General features: G+C 41.5%; 1 protein-coding gene across 1 annotated transcript in view; it reads right to left on the bottom strand.

Annotated features, from left to right (window-relative positions):
* LOC110170911 (receptor tyrosine-protein kinase erbB-4) overlaps positions 1-21,716 on the bottom strand; it is a gene marked incomplete at its 5' end in the record, with an annotated part of 420,000 nt that overhangs the window by 121,937 nt on the left and 276,347 nt on the right. Inside the window, 2 exons of the mRNA XM_055166723.1 lie at positions 2,400-2,498; positions 6,652-6,774. Of these exons, the coding sequence (XP_055022698.1) occupies positions 2,400-2,498; positions 6,652-6,774 (222 nt within the window). The remainder of the gene's footprint in view (positions 1-2,399; positions 2,499-6,651; positions 6,775-21,716) is intronic.

Here is a 21,716-nt window from a genome sequence, read left to right on the forward strand (position 1 = left end):
ACATGTGTCTCTCTGCACTCAGAAGGAGCGAGACACAAACAGTCGGTCAGTCTGCAACGTACCGAAGCACAAATGCGTATTTAACGATGACTTGTACAAGAAATTCCACACTTTCCGTTGTGGTCGGGACAAGTGTGAGTCCATGTGCACGGTTTACAAAGCAGCACATATGTTTCGGTGTCCAGTGAGAAAAAGCTCACCAGGACACCAAAAAACATGAAAAAGCTTTGCCAGGTGAGAGTAGAGCAATGTCGATGACGAGGCCCCACCTCCCACCCCCCGTACAGTGTCCTGGTTTTGACAAACGCAAATATGGTCGCACTAACCTGTATTCCAGTCATGCTGCATCAGCGCACAAGAGATGTGTTTTTTCTTCGCTTAGTTTATGCAAATTAGCGATGCAGTTTTAAGTTTCGTTTCTGTGAGAGTTGCGCAAAACTGACATTATAATGTCAAACGGACTGATGTGGCTCTAGAGTGGTTACGGTTTATATGTCGTAATATAGAATTTATTTATGCAGATTAGTAGTGCAGATAGAAATAATACTGATGATAATTTTAATATAAAAAAGAGTTCATGATTAATCAATAATCGATCGTTAATTCTCCCAATGATTGATTAAGAAAATGTAATCGAATGCCCATCCCTAGCTAGCATATATTCATATATACGGTCTGTGCATATGACCTGCAGACGTATAATCTCTGAAAAGTTCAACATGAACCATCTCCAACACGATAGAAACACAAAACACACTTAGCATCAGCAGAACATCCCTCTGTCACAGAAAGAACACCGGTAACGATGGGGAGTGTAATTAATTAGATTACTCTGTTACCGAAAATGTAGCGCCATTAGTTGCATTGTTATACTTAAACGCCTTTATTCGCAACACTGGACATGACATCACAAGGTGGAGCGAGGTTTATGCGTTAAAAATGTGTGAATGAAACCATGGCAAACGTTCCACAGTATTGCATTTGTTATTTTGCACAACCATGCCAAGAATTCAGATTTTGTTTTCTGAGCAGAAGCAATATCAGTTGACGGATAACTTTAATGCCATATTGCGGAAAATTCGAGACAAAGCAATAAAACCGCCATGGAGATAAGCAGCCTCCACTTGAAAGGTTACACAGTGCAGCTTTATTTCCCGGTCAATTTTACAGCCCGGTGCTAACAAAAGCCATTCTGAGAAGCATTTTGGATGGATAGAGCAGAGATAAATGGACAGACGGTCTTTAGAAACTTTACAGCCTTCAGTGCAGCTTCGAAATCAAGCGCAAACTCATAAAGAGCGGTTTTAATGGACCCGGGTTCAATACAACTGCCCCTGGTGTCGATAGAACAACCGGACCCACCTTTCACCACCAGACCCGCCTTTATCCAGTCCCACCTTTCACCACTAGATCCATCGTTCACCACCAGACCTGCCATTCACCAGACCCACCTTTCACCACCAGACCCAAGTTTCACCATACCCATCTTTCTCCAGACCCACGGTTATTCAGACCCATCTTTTACAAGACCCATGTTTCTCCAGACCCATGTTTCTCCACCAGAGCCATGTTTCATCAAACCCACCTTTCTCCAAACCTACGTTTCTCCAAACCCATCTTTCTCCAGACCCATCTTTCTCCAAACCCATCTTTCTCCAAATCTACATTTCTCCAAATCTACATTTCTCCAGACCTACGTTTCTTCAGACCTACGTTTCTTGAGACCCATCTTTCTCCAGACCCATCTTTCTCCAGACCCACCTTTTTCCAGACCCACCTTTTTCCAGACCCACCTTTTTCCAGACCCACCTTTTTCCAGACCCACCTTTTCCAGACCCACCTTTCTCCAGACCCATGTTTATTCAGAGCCATCTTTCACCAGACCCACCTTTTGCAAGACCCATATTTCACCACCAGACCCACGTTTCACCAGACCCACCCATGAGTTCCACCCGTCAGACCTCCCTTTTATCAGACCATGGTGTAATGTAACAATATGGTCTGAAGAAAATACAGATATCGGCCAATATATATCAGTTTGACGATATTTGGACTTTTTAGCCTATTGTCCATAAACCTCTAACATAGGCTGATATTTTCTTTTGGTCAATTTGCTGCCTACAAAATACACACAAAGTTTAATATTAAGAATTTATTATAAGAGATATAGCTGTACAAAACGTGATTACACAGCTCTGTTACAGGTTTGTGTAGAAAGGTTTGCGGTTCAGGTTTGTAATAAATTTCAATTACATAATTTGAGGGGAATCATCTAAATCAGCCCAATATATGCAAAATATCAGTAGAGTTTATCGGCTATCGTTTTTGTTGTTGTAAACAATCGATATTGCATCAGCCATGAAAAAAACAAAACATGTAGAATAGTTTAAAATACTCACGTCCATGAACTCCACGTTGGCTTTGGGGCCGGTGGCTTCATTCAGGATTTTGATGGCAACTGGAATTTTCACTGTCTCACCCTCTGGAACCCAAATACCCTGTGAAAACATAGATACATATGTATATATATAAGTACAATACATAATATATACGTACACAAGAAAAAAAAAAGTTTAAAAGTACAAAACAAACAGAAATTAAATTAAATAATTTCAAAACATAATGAATTGGTGAACAAATAATGACTTTAAAAATATAATTCCAAATAAGATTAAACAAATAATATCATTAGTTTGATGTGTGTTGACACATGATGATCTCTGAATGAAAAATGGAAAAAAAAAAATCATAATAAAACATGTTTTTGCATTGGTCAATAATGGTGATATAAAAACAGCCCGGAAATAGGTTTTTGAAAGTAGTCGAGGAAGTATTTATTCAAGGCTGTTGGACTTGTGGAGTGTTGTGAATAATGTGTCCGAGCTTCAGCCAAACCCCCGTTGGCTGTGTCCTTGGTTTGCCCTGGTTCTGTATGAGTTTGTATGAACTGGGATTAGGAGAAGAGTTTGTGCTTAAAGGTGCACTGTGTAACTTTTCGGTTGGGGGTCAGTCACCTGCTTGTTTCTATGGAGATGTCATTGATCTGCCTAGAACGTTCCACAATATTTCATTAAACAGCTCTACCTTACATTTATTCAACTGCACTGTGAAAAATTCCAGGAAAAGCAATAACATCTCCATGGAGACGAGCATTTGACGGAGCCAGAAAAGTTACACAATGCACCTTTAAGATATAAGATCAAACATTTTGGTTTACAAGTGTAGAAGTGAATGGATCATTAAATCTGAAAGATGTATATTAAATGGAAATGTGGCCTCCCCTGAAAAATAAAGATGCATTGTGTAACTTTCATGGGTACGGATCACCACTAACTTGTCTCTGTGACGACGTTATTGCTTTGTCTAGAATATTCCACAGTACAGCATTAAAAAATATCAATTAAATTTGTTTTTATAGCTCAAAAATACCTTGAAATACATGCTTTTTATGGAAATGGCCAAGTCTAATCCGATACTGTGGCACATTCCAGGCAAAGCATTAATATCTCCACGGAAACGAGTAGTGAGCGGACCCCTCCACCAGAAAAGTTACACAGTGCACCTTTAAAAGAACTGTATTGCTGAATATTACAATCACAACTGAACATGGGTTGCCAGTGCCTAAGGCTGGGCACGGAACTCCAAGTGAACCAACAGAAAAGGTCTGGTAAGCACTGGCACCGAAAAACTACTGATCGTTTGGTGCCAACTTTCGCTTCCTTGGATTTAAACGCCAGTGTCAGCGAGTGTAGATTCACAAATGTTTATCCTGATGACCCAAGACCAAAGTTTTCACTGTATTACGACTCAAAACCTGCTTGTTTTTTATGGAGATGTCATGGCTCTGTTTGGAACGTTCCACAATCCGTGTACCATTTGTTCATTCGTTTTTCAAAATAAAACGATAAAACAACTATTTTCTTCATTATTTGTCTCCAAAACCAAAATGAAAAAACGGATAACAACTTGTTTTTTCAGTTTTCAAATTAGTGTTTAAATGAATAATGAAAAAAAAAAAAATAAAAAAACTGTTGAAGGTCGTTTCCCGTTTCTGTGACTTAAACTGCGATGCTGGACTTTTGCGCCGCATAGGACTGAACAGGGACTGAACCAGGACTAAAACGACACTAAACGAGGTCTTAACCAGGTCTAAACCAGGTCTAAACCAGAACTGAACCAGGACTAAACCAGGTCTACCAGGACAAGGACTAAACCTGGTCCTGGTCTGAGACTGAAACTGAGACTGAGACAAAGACCACACTGGGACAATATGAGGACTGAGACCGGGAATAAGACCAGACCGGGACCAGACTGGGACTGAGGCCAGGACTGAGACCGGGACTAGGACTGAGACTGGTTTAATCCCGGTTTAGTCCTGGTTTAGACCTGGTTTATTTCTGGTTAAGACCTGGTTTAGTCCTGGTTTAGTCCTGGTTTAGACCTGGTTTAGACCTGGTTTAGTCCTGGTTTAGTCCTGGTTTAGTCCTGGTTTAGACCTGGTTTAGACCTGGTTTAGACCTGGTTTAGTCCTGGTTTAGACCTGGTTTAGACCTGGTTTAGACCTGGTTTAGTCCTGGTTCAGTCTGTATGCAGCGCAAAAGTCCGGCATCGCAGTTTAAGTCAGAAACAGGAAACTGCTGTTATCCGTTTTTGCCATTATTCATTTCAACACAAAATTCTGATTGTGAGCGGGGTCGCCTCTCCAGAGATCTGACTTGTAACTTGGTCTGGTTTGGTCTCCATGAAGATAGAAAACTTTAATGCCATACTGTGAAACATTCTGTACAAAGCAATAACATCTCTATGGAGAAAAGCATTTGACAGACCTTCCGGCAGAAAACCTTTAGACATTCCCATAGCATTTAATCATTACAGGAGTTTCTATTACTCAGAAACATGACAATTCTTTCTGTGAATAGGGACGACTCTCCACAGATCTGACTTGTAACGTGGCGTAGTGCTGTGACCTGCTAGTCTCCTTCACGATAGATTAAACCTTTCTTTTAAACCTTTCTATCTAATACCATTCAACTTTCTAGACAAAGCAATAACATCAGGCGGCGGATCCTCCACTAGAAATGTTCCGCAGTGGATCTTTAACAATATCCCCCACATGTACTGAATATAATTGGCCTATAGATGCTGTGATACCATCTGAAACACGGCAATCTCTGCTCCATATGTGAACAGACAACTCCCACAATGCATTAACGACAAATGAAGACGAGATGAGCTCTGGGTCTCAAACAGTCCACCTGCTGTACAAGACTTAATGTTCTACTCCCCCAAACCCAATCTCATTCATTTGTCCATTGAAAACCTACGGGACTGTTCCATGAGAAAAGTTATACTGGAGATTTCAGGGATATACAGTAACTCGACTTCATGTTCATTGATTTGCTTCAAACTCGAGAGTCCTGAGAAGTATTTGACTGTTATATTTACCACTTTTGTACGTTTGTAATTGACTAGAGCTGTAAAATTAATCGTAATTGAATCAAAATAACAATTTTAGAGACAATTAGCAAATTCTAAAGGCTGCAGTCTTTGTGGAAGCGGGTTATGGAGGACTAAAGGGGAAAGTGAGGAAGGAGGAGGGGCGAGGTCTGGAGGACTAAAGGGGAGAATGAGAGGGGAGGAGAGGAGGGGTCGAGAGCACTAAAGGAAGGAATGGTGGGTCTGGAAGACTAAAAGGGAAAGTGAGGGGTTAGGTGGGTGGGGGGGGGGTACTGAAGGAGTAAAAGGGAAAAGTGAGGGGGAGGAAAGGAATGGGGTCTGAAGGCCTAAAGGGGAGAGTGAAGGGGGAGCAGAGGCAGGGTCTGGAGGACTAAAGGGGAGAGTTTAGGGGAGGGGAGGAGCGGGGTCTGAAGGACTAAACGGGAGAGTGAGGGGGAAAGTAGGGGCGGGGTCTAGAGGACTATAGGGGAGAGTGAGGGGGGAGGAGGGGGAAACGGGGTCTGGAGGACTAAAGGGGAAAGTGAGGGGGGAGGAAGGGGAGCAAGGTCTGGAGGGTTAAAGGGGAAAGTGAGGGGGGAGGAAGGGGAGCAAGGTCTGGAGGGTTAAAGGGGAGAGTGAGGGGAGCAGGGTCTGGAGGACTAAGGGGAGAGTGAGGGGGGAGTGAGGGGCAGGGTCTTGAAGACTAAAGGGGAGTGTAATGGGGGAGGAAGGGGATCAGGGACTGGAGGTCTAAATGGGAGAGTGAGGGGGAGGAGGGGGAGCGGGGTCTGAAGGGCTAAAGGGGAGAGTGAGGGGGGCAGATTCTGGAGGAGTAAAGGAGACTTAGGAGGGATGAAGGGGAGCAGGGTCTGGATGCCTAAAGAGGAGTGTAAGGGGGTTGGAAAAGGAGCAAGCTCTGGAGGGCTAAAGGGGAGAGTGTGTAGGTAGGAAGGACGTGTAGGGTCTGGATGAGTGTGATTGGTCTAACAGGCGTCCACACTTCAAACTCCGCCCCTACACTAATGAGGGCAGTTCTGTGTGATGTCATATAATACTTGAATTCGCAATGGCCACTGGAGGCAACACACACTCAGATTTGTCTTTTTTTTTTAACCAGAAAGCTGCAAATTTACCTAGAAAATGCCATTAAAACATCCAGTACACAGTTGAGTAGCAAAAAACTTTGATTTGGTGTTTAATTCCACTTCAACCAACCTTATAGACCGTCCCAAACGCTCCAGAGCCCAGTATCTTGACCCTCTTGAGTTCAGTCTCCTTCAGGATTCTGAGCTGGGCCTGGTTAGGGGCTGTTCCACTGGGGGTCAGGGGCTCCACCAACTGAAACACACAACCAAAATATTATGATTAGTACTACTACAATTTCATAGAATATAAAGAGCGGACATTACACTTCTATGTGGTTTTAACTAACACATAACATACTTAGATCACCATGTTACCTTTTATTGTTTTGAAAATGCGATATTCTATGAACACGTCTTATAAGTATCAGTTTTGTTTTCCGTGCTCTCCACGCTGAGTCACTCCCCCTTCAGAGCACTATCATAACACAATCATCATGCTTCCTGCTTATGAAACTACTGCACATTGCACCAGGTTTGTGACGTTGCCGTGGACAGATTTGCATCATGTTTTTGTGTATTTTATGAAGAAGTATCGAGTAGGAGCATGGGTGACATAGACTTGTGGGTGGACTCTTGCACAAAATCTTACAGCTAACAGTGAGGAGCGTTCGACTAGGGCCCAAGAGAGATCACCAGATTGCTCAAACATGCATGAATGACATCTAAAACCTCTTTAGAATGAGGAAACAACTTGGTAAAAAGCTAAAAAAAATCTATTTCACGTATCGCTCCCACTTTAAATGAGTATCTACTTTCGATACTAGTTTTAATATTTGATTTTCGATACTTTTGACAACACTATAGCAGCAAAGTCACCGCTTTAAAAAAAACAAAAAACACATTGTACAATTTTGTATCATACCTAGGCTTGTGGGCGGAGCCTTGCACAAAATCTAAAAGCTAACAGTGAGGAGGGTCCAGGAGAGATCACTAAATTACTCAAACATGCATGAATGACATCTAAAACCTCTTTAGAATGAGGGAACAACATTATAACTTGGTAGAAAGCTAAAAAAAAATAAAAAATCTACTTGACATATTACTTCCACTTTAAATTTAGAGTATCTAGTTTCGATATTAGTTTTAATATTTGATTTTCGATACGTTTGACAAATACTATAGCAATATGGCACCTTTAATATTTTGTAAATTTTTTATCTCTCAGAAACAGAACAACACTTGGCTTGGATTTTTTTTAAATTCAAATTCATGACAACATACAGCTTTCACTCAAAATCATTTCCGTACATATATTTTTTTTCCTTTTATTTGTTAATTTATTTTGCTCTCAGAATTCAATCGCCGTTTTTTACGAAGACAAGATACTTCTATTTAGCTTTAACGGGCCGCACTACAAAACACGCCGACGTCTGTCCGTTCCTGATATGAGAATTTTATGACAAATGGTGGAGCTATCACACCCCACAGAACCACAGCTGTCCACATAGAAAGCAGGTCCTCCGCCATATTGGACAGGGACAGAGCCAGAGACAGTGGGCAGTGGGCAGTGGGCAGACGGACGCTACACAGACCGGACGCATTAGAAACAAAGGATTCTGGAAATAAAGAGATGGGGGTGGACTTGTAAACAGGCCAAAATGAAAGAGGGCTCGATGATAAATAGAATTGAATAGTCGGATTTTGCAAAGGAAGGACAACTTTTGGAATGCTTTTGTTTGTGGGTTTTTTTTTGTTGGTTTTTTTGCGTATTTTTAGTATTTTATTACCACACACACCACTAGTGCGCAGTGTGGATAATGCACGAATCTGAAAAGTGACTAATGCATTTGTATAATAATGAACAGAAATATGAGATTCAACATTTGTGGTTTCCTCTTTTGGACATTTCTTTTATTCTATTCAGTATCACAGCACTGATATATGAATCTGAATGCTGAATAATTATGAACCCATTTTAGATCTATTGTAATTACATTTCAGCGGCGTGTCTTAGAGGGTCAGCGTGGTGCCAATCTGGTGTTGACACGCTCTGGTTATGCGTTCACATCCGTGTATCATTCGTTCATTTATTTTTCAATATAAAACCAAAAATAAGAAAACGAAAAAAAGTTTTCTTCATTATTTGTCTCCAAAACCAAAATGAAAAATCGGATAAGGATTTGTTTTTTCAGTTTTCGATTTTGTGTTTAAATGAAAAATGGAAAAAACGGATAACGGTCGTTTCCCCGTTTACGTGACTTCCATGACTGTGATGCCGGACTTTTGCGCTGCCTACGGACTGAACCAGGACTGAACCAGGTCCGGGACCAGACTGGGACCAGACCGGGACCCAGACAGGGACCAGAGCAGGACTGAGACCGAGATTGAGACAGAGACTGAGATCAGAACTGAAACCGGGACCAGACCGAGACTCAGGCCAGGACCAGACCAGGACCAGACCAGGACCAGACTGAGACTGAGACCGGGACTGAGACCGAGACCAGGCTGGGACCAGACTGGAGGCTCAGAGCCCACGGCAGGGCCAGAGCTCAAAGCTGAGGCTCGGAGTCAAAGCTCTGGTCCCGCTCTGGTCCCGGTCTGGTTCCGGTCTGGTTCCGGTCTGGTTCTGGTCTGGTCCCGGACCTGGATCAGTCCTGGTTCAGTCCGTATGCAGTGCAAAAGTTCGGCATCGCAGTTACTGAAGTCACGTAAACGGGAACGTTATCTGTTTTTTCCATTCTTCATTTAAACACAAAATCGAAAACTGAAAAAACGAATCATTATCAGTTTTTTCATTTTGGTTTTGGAGACAAATAATGAAGAAAACAGTTGTATTTTGTTTTCTTATTTTTGGTTTTATATTGAAAAATGAATGAACGAATGATACACTGATTCGTTCAGAGCATCTGATTCACCACAACAATGGTGGACCGATCAAGGACGACTCTTCAGTGACATAGCAACGTCATTATTATTAAAAGTAGAAGAAAGAGACAGACCCGGGAGCCAGAAATGAAACTGGCCAAACTCCGAATGCCTTATGTCATGGACCAAGTCACGCCGCCGATCGCCTCTGCCGATGGGTTTTATGTAATAATTACTACTAAAGCCACTCTCTCTCCTGCTTTGCCATTGTTCACAAAGAGCAACACAACACCCAAAGGCACTCGCAAAGCCGCAATAGGCACCCTGGACACGCACTGAAGTATTTTTCTCCGATGTTCATCCACAGAGTCCATGATGTGGGCTGGGCGTCTCAACTCAAATGCAAAGGTGTCCATCTTGAGGCGTTCAGCGCTTTTTTCGACTCCTCGATCTGAACACAGCTTCACTTTTTGTCACTGATCCAAGCTTGTTATGTTGTGTAAAATTGAATATATTCACAACTTGTTATATAGCGAAGGAGAAATTCAATTTGTCAAAACTGAATTTCTCCTGCTTCTTCAGTTTATTACAGAACTGAAGATGTAGCTTGGATGAGCTGCGAAACAGATTTGACCAAATAAACTTTGTCCAGTTGACAAATTGAATTTCTCCTTTGCCATAGATTCTATCGGGGCGACTGAGGGATTTTTCACACAGCTGGTTTTATAGGTAAGTTTTCTGGACAACACCAATATGTGTAGCACCCTGAATTGAGTTCTACACATTATCAAGCTGGAACGGCTCTCGCTGAAAGAGACTAGGAAAAGATAGAACTAGGCCTGTAACGATAACAAATTTTGCTGGACGTTTAATTGACCAAGAATTTATTGCAATAAACGATAATATTGACATTTTGAGACCAATTTCAACTAATATAATGACCGTGGAATAAAAATGCAAATACATCCTCTCAATGATCAATAAACTTTACTTTCTAAAGAACATTTAACACAGGAAGTGTAAGACAACCAAAAACAACAGGCCTAAATAAAACAGACTTAACACAGGACTAGTCTAATGTGTCTGACTCACAGCAAGGACTTGTTCACAAAAATGTACCTGAATAAACCACTGTTGAACCAAACACAACCAAAGCATTAAATAAAATGGATTATTAAGTCTCTGTAACAAAATTGTCCTTAAGTTATTTTAATCACTGACTTACATTGGTGTATAGTGACTCATCTCTCTGTGGCTGCTGCTCGGCATTTTGATCATTTAAATGTTCGTATTAACCTGTGACACAGGATGCTGTTTCGCTGTGAGGGAGCCTCTGTTCTGTCTGGTGTCGTGTCGGTTCGGTTTCAGGATTTTGGGCTCTTCCTGGGCGCTAGGCTAGTTGTGTCGTTCGGGTTTGGGTTTATGTCGACTGTTGGGGTTTGAGACATTTCTTCTCGTTGTTTTCACGCTCGCTGCATTTGAGGCATGTGGCTGTTGAGACGTGTCCCGCTCACCAGTGTTGATTCGGCATCGTGACTTGTTTTGGCGATGAACTGTTTTGTTACTCTGACAGCGGTGCTAGCTTGTGTTCCTAGCTCACCACACAGCGGAGTGCAGAAAGCGCACAGACTACGCGCATCCGCTCTGTTGATAAACACAGCGCACGTTGGTTCAAGCGTCATTACACTTGTAAACGAGACGAGTCAGAGAGTGATAGAAGTTTCTAACATTCAGTGTCTTTAAGAGCGAGAGAGTGAGGAAAACAAACAAGCAAGCAAATAGAATTTATTGTGGCTGGAAAAGTTATCAAGCTTGTTAAAAGTTATCGTACGATTAATCGATTTATTGATTATCGTTACAGGCCTAGGTAGAACATCATGACGACTATTTGAATCTGATTGGTCGAAGTGTCACAATGACTGGCCTGAATCGCTGGTTAACCGCGCCCAATTAGAACAGCAGGAGCCAGGCCTCTTGAAATTGTGAACAAATAATTCATGTTGCTGTGGAGTTTGTGTCTTCTTTTAATTAGTGAAGGTTCTATCTGATGAGCATTGTCATTCATTTAGTTTGTACTCTATTGATCTTGATACTAGTCAGGTTTGGTCTGGCCTTAAGGAACTACGTAAAAGTTTTCATTGTAGAAGGCATCAAGCAACCACTCAACCATACACAGTGTATCCAGAGATGATAAAAGTGTCCTGCACAGTGACACACCAGTAGATTATACAACTGACAAGCCCCTCTTTGTTTATCCAGGCTTGGGTCTTGCAAACGGTGGCCAATTAGAATTTTGGAGAAGCAGAATCGCGCCGAATCTTTGACATCTGTTACCGAAGTAAAGCAAATTAGTGAGAATTAAAACATTCCAACATTACACTGAGCAAAAACAATGCATTCCGCCCGTATCAGAAGTTGCGCATTGCTCCAGGCTTATATCCAACATGTAAATTCCGAGGCACGGTGATAAAATATGGCTCCCGACTACATTAACAAGAAAACAATTAAGCAAATGAATAGTTGCCAAACACATGAGTTATGAAAAAGTCATTTGGAATCAGAGAGATATTGTGTGTACGCGTATGTCTGCAGGGCTAGGGCTGACTGTGCGTGGGATGACTGCAATAACATTTACATTTTTTAATATCTACCTGGTATTTGAGTCTATGCTGAGAATCCAACCTGCACACTATGGTAAATATAACTTTCAAATTGACTTCAAAGTTTAGAGACGGTTTGATCATCAGTAAGGAGGTGAAAGCAGAAAATGTAGCTTTGATGGGGTCGGTGTCAACGATTCTGAGTAGAGCTTTGAATACAATTTTATAATTTAAAGAACAGATTTTGCATTGTGTTTGTATTATTTGTGTTGATACTGGCCTTTAAACATGCTCTTGAGTACCTTTGTCTGACAATTAAGGATGCAGCGATACAGTTTTTTTTAGTTCTGATACCAATATCAACCGATACCAGTGTAGGGATTGAAAATGTATTTGTTATTTTCTCTCCAAACACAGTTAACTTATTACAATGTATTGTTACTTACCCTGCAAGTAACTACAAAACGGCTTTGTATGAATTAAAGTTAAAACATCAAAAGACGTCCTGGGCCTACATCAGTCAGTAAAGAGTCTAAAGAGAAAATCAGCTGAAGCGATATCACAGAACTGATACCCAATCCAACCAATTTTCCTGAATAACAATTTAATCTTTTTGAAATAATCACCAACGTCTCACAATGCACACCTTGTTTCTAGAGGTGTGCTTCAATAGTAAAAACTGGGCTTAGGACATATTCCTGTTATAATGAACTCAAGTTGATGGCATAAATCTTTATATTTCAATTCATGGACTTAAAATGAGATCAGAAGACCGCTGGGTTTTTACCTATGATGCCACAAAAGTGGGAATTTTAAAATGGCAAAAGATTCATCAAACCAGTGTGAATGAAGCAACAACTCCAGGACATTTGTGATGAGAGAACAACATGACTTGATTAAAATATAGCACTGCATACATGTAATAATCAGTTCACAACACTGAGGTGTCTTTCCCCAGCCTGATTCATCAGCTGGTTTCATTTCATGGAAACTCGCAGCATTAGGAGTCGCTCGCTCGACGGTAGGCGAATACTTTTTTATTTAACTAGTCGCTACTATTTCGTTGTGACGTATGTAATGCGCCAAATCCCGCAGTAAGAAGGGCAATAAGGTCTTTCCCCTTGATAAAATTCACCAAACATTCTCTTTGTTCCGGCTTTAAATCCTCGATCTCGGGAATCGTTGTCAACACAGAATGTCTGTCTTCGTCTACATCCATCTCGACCACTTTGTTTACTCTTGTTCTGTACCACAAAAGGGACACAGACAGGTGCCTGAGTTTGACGACATGGCTTCACAGCTGATTGGCTGTTGCACGGTCTACAACTTCCGGGGTTCTTGCAAACCGTCTAGTGTATTCTGATTCCGGACTTAGTCACCGGAGAGAAATGAAATTGAGTGGAGTCACTAGGTGGCGCCAGCCTGGCTAGTCTTGCCCAATGTCACAACAAAAACAGTATATGGAACCTGGCATCTGTTTCTGCATCCATCTGTTCTCCTCTCCCGTCAGTTTAGTCCCATATCAATATTCTTAGCACGACATGCTAAATATATTGATGCGTGACATTGATGTGTCTTGCTCAATGGCAGAGCAACAGCAGTTTATATTACCTGGGATCAAAGGCACAACCATCTGGCTCCACGTCAACCACTCTACCGCCCTTTTACTCCTCTCCACCTGTTTGCTTCCATATTAACATCCTTAGTACTAAATACATGCACCAATCAATACTTCCAATTGATTCATGACATTGAGATGTCTTGCCCAATGACACAATAACAACATCTGCATACAGAACCTGCCATCAAACTGCCAACATTCTGGCTACTGTTCAATTGCCCAAGGACAAACATTTGTACGCTGGAACTGGAATTGGACTGCCAACCTTTGGGCTTTTAGCAAAACACTTTTGACACTTTTGACACTGATTGGCATTGAAGAGCGTAAACAAGATTATACTTTTTCAAAACTGGAATCAAACCAACAACCACTGCATGCTCAATAATTACATCCCGGGCGCTGCATACACAAACCAGCCAGAGCTTTAATCAGTCCATGACATTGAGGCGTCTTGCCCATTGACGCGACCTCATCAGGGCTCAAACTCGCAACCGCCCGGCCGCACGTCAACCGCTCCGCCGCTCCACCGCCCGCGCGCTCCTCTCGGCCTGTTTACTCCCATATTAACATCCTTAGCACTACATACAACCCCGGATCAATACTCGGGATCGATCTGCGTCGTAATGAGCCTATCGGCCTGGAGGGGGGGCTCTGGACCGGGGAGCGCTCGGTCGGGCCTAATCACCGCCTCTATCCACGCCATCAAACAATATAACGAGCGCATATATCAGCACGCCCGCCCTCACTCAGCCTGATGGAACGCCTATGCTCACCGACGGGGCCCCGCACGAGCACGGGGGGGGGGGTGACATTGCACGCCGCCCAGCAATGACAAGCGGCGTAACGAGGGGAGGTTATACGGATAGATCTAAGAAGACCGCCGAAATATGGTGGAAGGATGTGTGACGTGAAGGAGGAGACGGGGAAGAGGTTAGGAGAGGGTGAAGAGGTGGAAAGATGGGAGATTGATATTGTGTAGTCTATAAGGGTTTACAGAAAAGCGATAGTGCGTAATTTTTCATGGACGTGGAAAGCTAGAACCGTACTTCGGAACGTTCACCGTGGAGATAGATGAGTTTTATTCTGTGGAAGATTCAATCCATTTAATTAGCAGGTCAAATAAGAGTCAGGTTTGTGGAGATGCAATGCAAAATCACTCAGAAGCCTAATTTTTATGCAAGAAAGTTATGACCATAGGCTGTATATATAAAGACATGGCTAACCCGCTAGCGTTCCAAATAGGAAGTGAGCATGGATACGTTTCGGGCTCCATCGACTATGGCTCCAATTGACTTTACAGGGTCAGTCCACCACAGTTCACCCAATGAGTTAAACCCTACTTTGTCAAATTTTGATGAAACTTGGTATATAGGTAAATCACAGCCAGAAAAGCCTAAATTTCTAATTTTTGTTTGATCGGACCAACGGTTTCCGAGATATTGCAATTTTTTCACTTTTTTGCATGGTCGCCAAATTTCAAATTGCATTTATTCAGCAACTACTGATCCAATATCAAAAACTAAGGTATCTCTTGAAAGGGGACATCATAAGGAATCCAAATTTTGTGGCATTGGCATGTCTTAAGATGGGGACATTCTGATCACAATGCTGGTGGACACTTCCTTATATCTGTCTGCAGGGAGGAGCTAACTAATTACTCTGAAACTAACGCACCTACTTGTTTACAGTTTCTGTTAGGCTACGTCCACACGACAACGCTCCTGGATTTTTTTCTTTGCGGGCTGAAAAAAATTCACATCCACACGACACTGGAGCACTGAGTGAAAATGATGTAATACAACTGCCACTCTTGTATGTGGCGCTGTTAACAATGATAAAAATATTTAATAATGCAAATCTCATCACCGTTTTTTAAACTTTAAGGTAATTTAGCCGATTTTAGATGTATCCCAGAAATATGTTTAACTTTTGCAAAACAAAACAGCTATAAGTCACAGAAAGAACCCATATATTCCACTGAGTCGTGTCCTTTAGTCTGACAGAAACTGAACCACATTGGCGCACAATAGCGAACTGTTTTTTGAGCACTTAGTTTATGCAAATGAGCCATGTTGTTTTAAGTTTTGTTTCTGTAAAATGTCAACAAATATGTTCAAAGCTGTGTGGATATGGAAGACTTACGGACACAGAAACGACGTGTCTGGATGCAGATTGTTTCTGATACGGTGATACGCGGATTCGTTTCAGTGTAAATGTAGTGTTTGTTATTGATCCGTGTGTGTAATCGGCGGTGCGTGTTGTTAGCAATAGCACATGTCTCGGTTGTTGGGTGATGGGAGCGGCTCCGTAGGATACACCTGTCCCATTTTGGCAACACTCAGTGGAGGCTAGTTTGAGTACTGCAGGCTTCACTGCATCGGAGGACTCTGGCGATGACGGGATCGTGTCATCGTTTTCCAAAAGCCGCGGTTTGCTCGTCCATACGACAATGCAACGCCAGCGTTCTCAGATTTCTCCACTCTGAAACCCGCTCTAAAAAAACTGCTTTCACCCACCTGAAACACCGGCTCTGTGTGGACGAAAGGACAAAACAAATAAAAACTTCTTTGTTTTGACCAAAAAACGTTGTCGTGTGGACGCCCCCTTAGTTAGGCCTGTTGACCTGTACTGGATGTGAGGTCTAATTAGCATAAGAATTCAGGGCCATAATGGGTGCTGAACTGAAGAAGCAGCTTGGATGAGCTGCGAAACGTCTTCAACCAATCTAACTTTTGTCCAGTTGACAAAATGAATTTTCTCCTCACCATTTCAGCTGTTTGCCACTGCTTGCAATATTATTTTATATGTGCAGATTTTTTTATATACATTTTTTTTTCCTTTTTCTAATTAGTGGGGTGTTTTTTTGTTTTTTTTTATAAATAAAAAAAAATATATATTGTTGGACCAGCAAAAATAAAAATAAATACGCTATACAATTTGCCTTAAACATATATAAATATACAATAATAAAACTACTCAAACAGAAACATGCCTTTAGTTCACCATTCCAGTTGCACCAAAACTCCTTACACTCTGTCTCTCTTCTCTGTACTCTGTCCACCAGTCTGGCATTTGCTCGCGGACATCTTTACGCATCCCATCTCCAAATTACCACGAAATGATCGATTCGGGGGGACCAGAAAAACCCCACCACGTCGCCACACAGTTATGGCAGCAGATGTTGACCGGCTTGCGTTAGTATTGTCTCATTAGTACAATTGCGAGACGGGGACATAGTAAAAAAGAAAAAAAACAAAAAAGAAAACAGACGAAACGGGCTACGGTCCACTTTTCCGCTAAACTTGCCAATCCACTTTAGTTAGCCGCTAATAGCATACCGCGCTGTGCCAAATGAGCGCCGCCGGTGGAGGGCTGGAGAGGACAGGGCCCCCTTCACTGGGCAAATAAGTGGTGTACCGGAGCCTGGAGCTAGCATACATTTACTGAATTACTGGCTTTTGAATAAGTAAACAGCGGCTAGCAGCGTCAACAGGAGCCCCGGACCTGCAGGTGGTCTATTTCTCTGTTTACATTGATAGAAAACAAGGCATTTAGTCGGTTAGAGGGTGAGACGAATAAAGAACGAGGTGTGCGTGGTGTATTAATAGCCGGCGTAGTAATATTGATTTCATTGTTATAAAAATGGATCGGCGAAACAGTGTCAAAACAAAACAATGTCAAAGGGATACGCATTTAAAGTCGATGTATGTTATGTAACTTTTCGGCATGTCCTTGTCTGCGTAGATGTTTTGCTTTTGCCGTGGAATGCTTTCTGTCTCCGCGGAAACAAGTAGATGAAACCACCGAGCAAAGTTTATAGGTCTTTGGCCCAGAAAGTGAATGAATATGTGGTTCGAATGGATAGAAGGTTATTTCAGGTGTAGGATATTTATCTCTACGAAGACAAGAAACTGTTTGTGTGTAGTTTATCGAACCTTTAAAGCCACATTGTGTAACTTTGATGCCAAAAAATAGACTTAAATAAAACTGTTTTCTTTAATGGATGTTTATATTGCATGGAAAAACTGCATCCTTACAGTGAGCGGGCTTGCATCTCCACAAACCTTACTCCTATTTAGCCTCTTTTTTTCCTTGATCCATGGAAATGTTGTTTCTAAGGCTGTAATATTTCACAGCATGGAATAAAAGTGATCAATCTCCATGGAAAATAGTTTTAACATTCTATCAGGATGGAATAAGAAGTTGAGTTTCCACCTCCAGAAAGTTGCGTACTATCACTTTAAGATCTCCTTGGAGACGAGAAGGTTTCGGACACAATAGAAAATTTTGTAAAAGTGAAACTGATGAAATTCTTAATATAATAATATGGATAAAGTAAAAATATTTGTACTTTAAGTCTTCCAGAAATGCAATTTTAGTACATATTTCCTCGTCTGGATTTTCTTCTTAATTTTGCTATTAAAACTCCACCTTTTACCTCCTAATGAAGTGTTATACATCCTTTTTTTCAGTATAACCTGTTATTTCACAATCTGCTGCTGTAGTTGTGTCTATGGGTGTAATAAAAGCTATAAGACCAGAAATACACATGAAAAAAAAAAAAAAAAAAAAAAGATTTTCATACTTTCATACAAAACACAGCAAACATGTATAAAGAACTTTTTGAACATAAAAAAATGCTTAATTTAGGGCCATAGCTACAAAAGTGCAAAATATCAAATCTGTAAATAAACTATGAATATCCTCATTGCCCTCAAAAGAAAAAAAAAAACAAAAAAAAAGTGCAATGGCCCCATGACTTTCCTGGTGTCAGTCATGGAAACAGCTGGTGTCAGGTCCAGGGCTCAGAGCCACATCACTTCCTGCATTTCCATGGGGTTTATTACATTTGGATTTGTACATTTTGATTGAAATAAACCTTTCAAATAAAAATAGCAAGAGATGCGCAATTATACAGACCAAGATGCGCAATTTACGTTTATTTGAGAAATAAGTGCACTTAGAGTGACTTTTTCAATTGTTACAAACACGACGCTCAGAGCATCGAGCGTTTTGACTCACTACACTCTTTGGCAAAGTTTGGCAGAAAACAAAGTTGCTATTGGACACTCGTTTTCTGAATGTCATCACGCAGCATGCCTGTGATGTAAGATAATGCCGGGAATATGCTCGGAAAGCCAAAAGTTACACTATTTATCATCGCACAGCCTATATTCAACTACTCTTAAATTTTAAATACTCATACTAGCTTTATATTTTTGGAACGTTTTTTGCCAGTTCAATATTTATTCAAATTTGCATCTAGTTTTTCTCTCAGATTCAAAGGTTAGTGAGTCGATATCCGTTCTCGACATAAACATTGGTAGAGTGATCAGATCTGGCCCATAAATGCTCGCACAGATGAATAGTGTTATTGTGTCCTTGGGCAAGACACTTAACCGCCCTTGCCCCCAGTGGCCGGATATACTGTGGAGTGAATGTTTATGTGAATGGGTCTGCGGTTCCTTAACGTAAAGCGCTTTGAAATACCACGAAGGTATAAAAACTTTACATTTTTTGATGACCCCAAACCCTGCTATTACTGCCAGATATATATAGTACCTTTCAAGATATGTAACAAATATATATAAATACACAACATGACTTTATGGAGTAAGAAAGTTGAAGGCTAACAGATCTTTTCAGTTCATCTCAGGTAAACCAGACTTCTAAGATTCACTTCTACACTCTGCATATGCTCTACTCCTATATCTTCCTTCCCTTAATCCCACCATAAAATCCTCAAATTCTTTCAAACCGTTTTCTTTTTTATTTTGCTCACCGAGGCCGATCCAAGTTCTTAGCTAAACCTTGAAACATTGGAACCTTGGCGCTGATACTTAGCCAAAGCAGTGAGCGCGAAGTGGAAATTATGCACGCGTCATCCATCGATTTAGCCTTGGACGGGGCTTGTTTCGCGGGGAGCTTCGGACGGACGGCCCCTGGTTAGCATTCAGGGCTGGACGCGGGCCTGGACGTTCCTGTGGTATGGGTCATCACCTTTGGGTTCGTTTTCTTATACAACATGCTAAAGGTGCACTGTGTAACTTTTCTGGTGGAGGGTCACTCATCTGTCCATAGTATAGCATTGAACAAATATATACGGCATTATTTATAAGAGTTTTTATCTCTCAAAGTTACCACAAAAACACTGTGAATGAGCCCTCTCCTCCATAGATCTGATCTGTAACTTGGGCTGGTGATGTGGGCTGCTTGTCTCTATGGAGATTAAGATAAATTAAATGCCATACTGTACATTCCAGATAAAAAAAAAAACAAAAACAAAAAACAAACACAAAAAAAACCCTGAAAAATATCTATATCTGTATCTACCCTCTACTAGAAAACTTTTTTTTTCATTTCCATTTTCTTTCTTTCTTTTTTTTTTTTTTTTACATAAACAAACTTATGATCGACAAATGTTGAACCTTATTTGTTTGGGACTGACTCCACAAACTTGTCATATCAAAGGGGCACTACGCAACTTCTCTGGTGTATTATCTGCCACATACTTGTTTCCATGGAGATGTTTTTGCTTTAGCCTAATTTATGGTCATGCGTGAAACCGTCTGCGTCATGATGCAGAGAGTCTGAGAAAATTTCTAACTAGTCACTGAAACGACGGCGCAAATAGTAACAACTTTGATTAGTCCTCTCTACCACTGCTCTACAGACATTTATGGTACTCCGCTTTCCCGCTTCATTTTGTTAACACGAATGCCATTTTTAAATCCTAGCATTGTGGCGGTGAATTACTTCGCAGTGCATAGACCTTGACGCAGATCCATAAATCAAAAACGACGGCGACAAGAGGACGACAGCAACAAAGACGACGGGAGCGACAAAACAATGATGGCGACAAGACGACGACGGCAGCGATAAGACGGCGACAAGACAACGATGGCAACAAGATGGCCACAAAGACGACGGCAGCGACAACGACGGCGACAAGATGGCGTCAAGACGATGGCAGCGACAAGACAACGACGGCGACAAGACGACAACGGTGGCGACAAGACGATGCTGGCGACAAGATGACGGTGGTAACAAAATGACGACGGCAATGTGTGTTGAGTTGACGCAGAACTATACTTCGGCCTTTTGCCTGGAATGTTCCATGGTATGACATTAAACATATCCATCTAGTATTTATTCATTACGGGTGTTTCTATTGCTAAAAATACCGTAATTCTTTCAGTGAATAGGGGCGACTCTCCACAGATCTGATTTGTAATGCCGCGTAGTGCTGTAACCTGCTTGTCTCTCTCGTGATAGATACTGTAGGTTTCATCTATACCGTGGAACATTCTAGACAAAGCAATATCATTTCCAAGGAGATAAGCATGTGACGAAAAGTTGCGCAGTGCACCTTTAATATTATGGTTTTTGGAGTCATTTCAAATGCTAAAACTTTATAGCAAATACGTAAATTATTGTACTTTTTTCCTGCAATGTCTGTTGTAGTAGATTTTACTTTCACTTTTATTCAGGAGGCCAAGATAATGAATGAATTTGTGTGTCCAAAATGTCCAAACACACATTTATTTTAAGTTTCGTACTCACTGCAGTTGAATGCCTCTTTTAACTTTATTGGACTATATACAGCAGTACTCTGATTATAAATGAGTTATCCAGTTATAATCTGATTAGAAAAATTGGAATAATAATCTCCAAATACCCAACAAGAACATTTTGGATTTAACGCTAGCATGCTGGAATAAACTAGCTGTATATACGTCGACTGTGTTCTAAAAGTGCACCGTTGTTTTGCTAGCAGCACATTCTCGCGTCACCGCTCCCTTCTTATCACCTACAGCGTGCCATTCTTAGCTAACCGTCGCCTCTCGTTATCGTAACTCGCGGCTACGGGCTGGTCAACGTTACGGACGGCTGTCAAGTCTCCTGACCGCTCGCATCCATCTCCGTCCGCCTTTTGACCGCTAGCGTGGTACATGGTAGCGGAAGCGGGGTAATGTACGCTAGGTGATATGCTAACGTACTGTCATGCTAGCGGAAAGGGGGCATGCTGATGAGGCTATAGAGAATCTACATAAGGAACGTGGCTGCGCTCGGAGGGAGGTAAAGAAGTAAAGATTAGACCGTGGAAGA

This window comes from Boleophthalmus pectinirostris, unplaced genomic scaffold, assembly GCF_026225935.1.
Source record: "Boleophthalmus pectinirostris isolate CB_2022bp ecotype Guang Dong unplaced genomic scaffold, ASM2622593v1 HiC_scaffold_11, whole genome shotgun sequence".
NCBI classification, from domain to species: domain Eukaryota; kingdom Metazoa; phylum Chordata; class Actinopteri; order Gobiiformes; family Gobiidae; genus Boleophthalmus; species Boleophthalmus pectinirostris.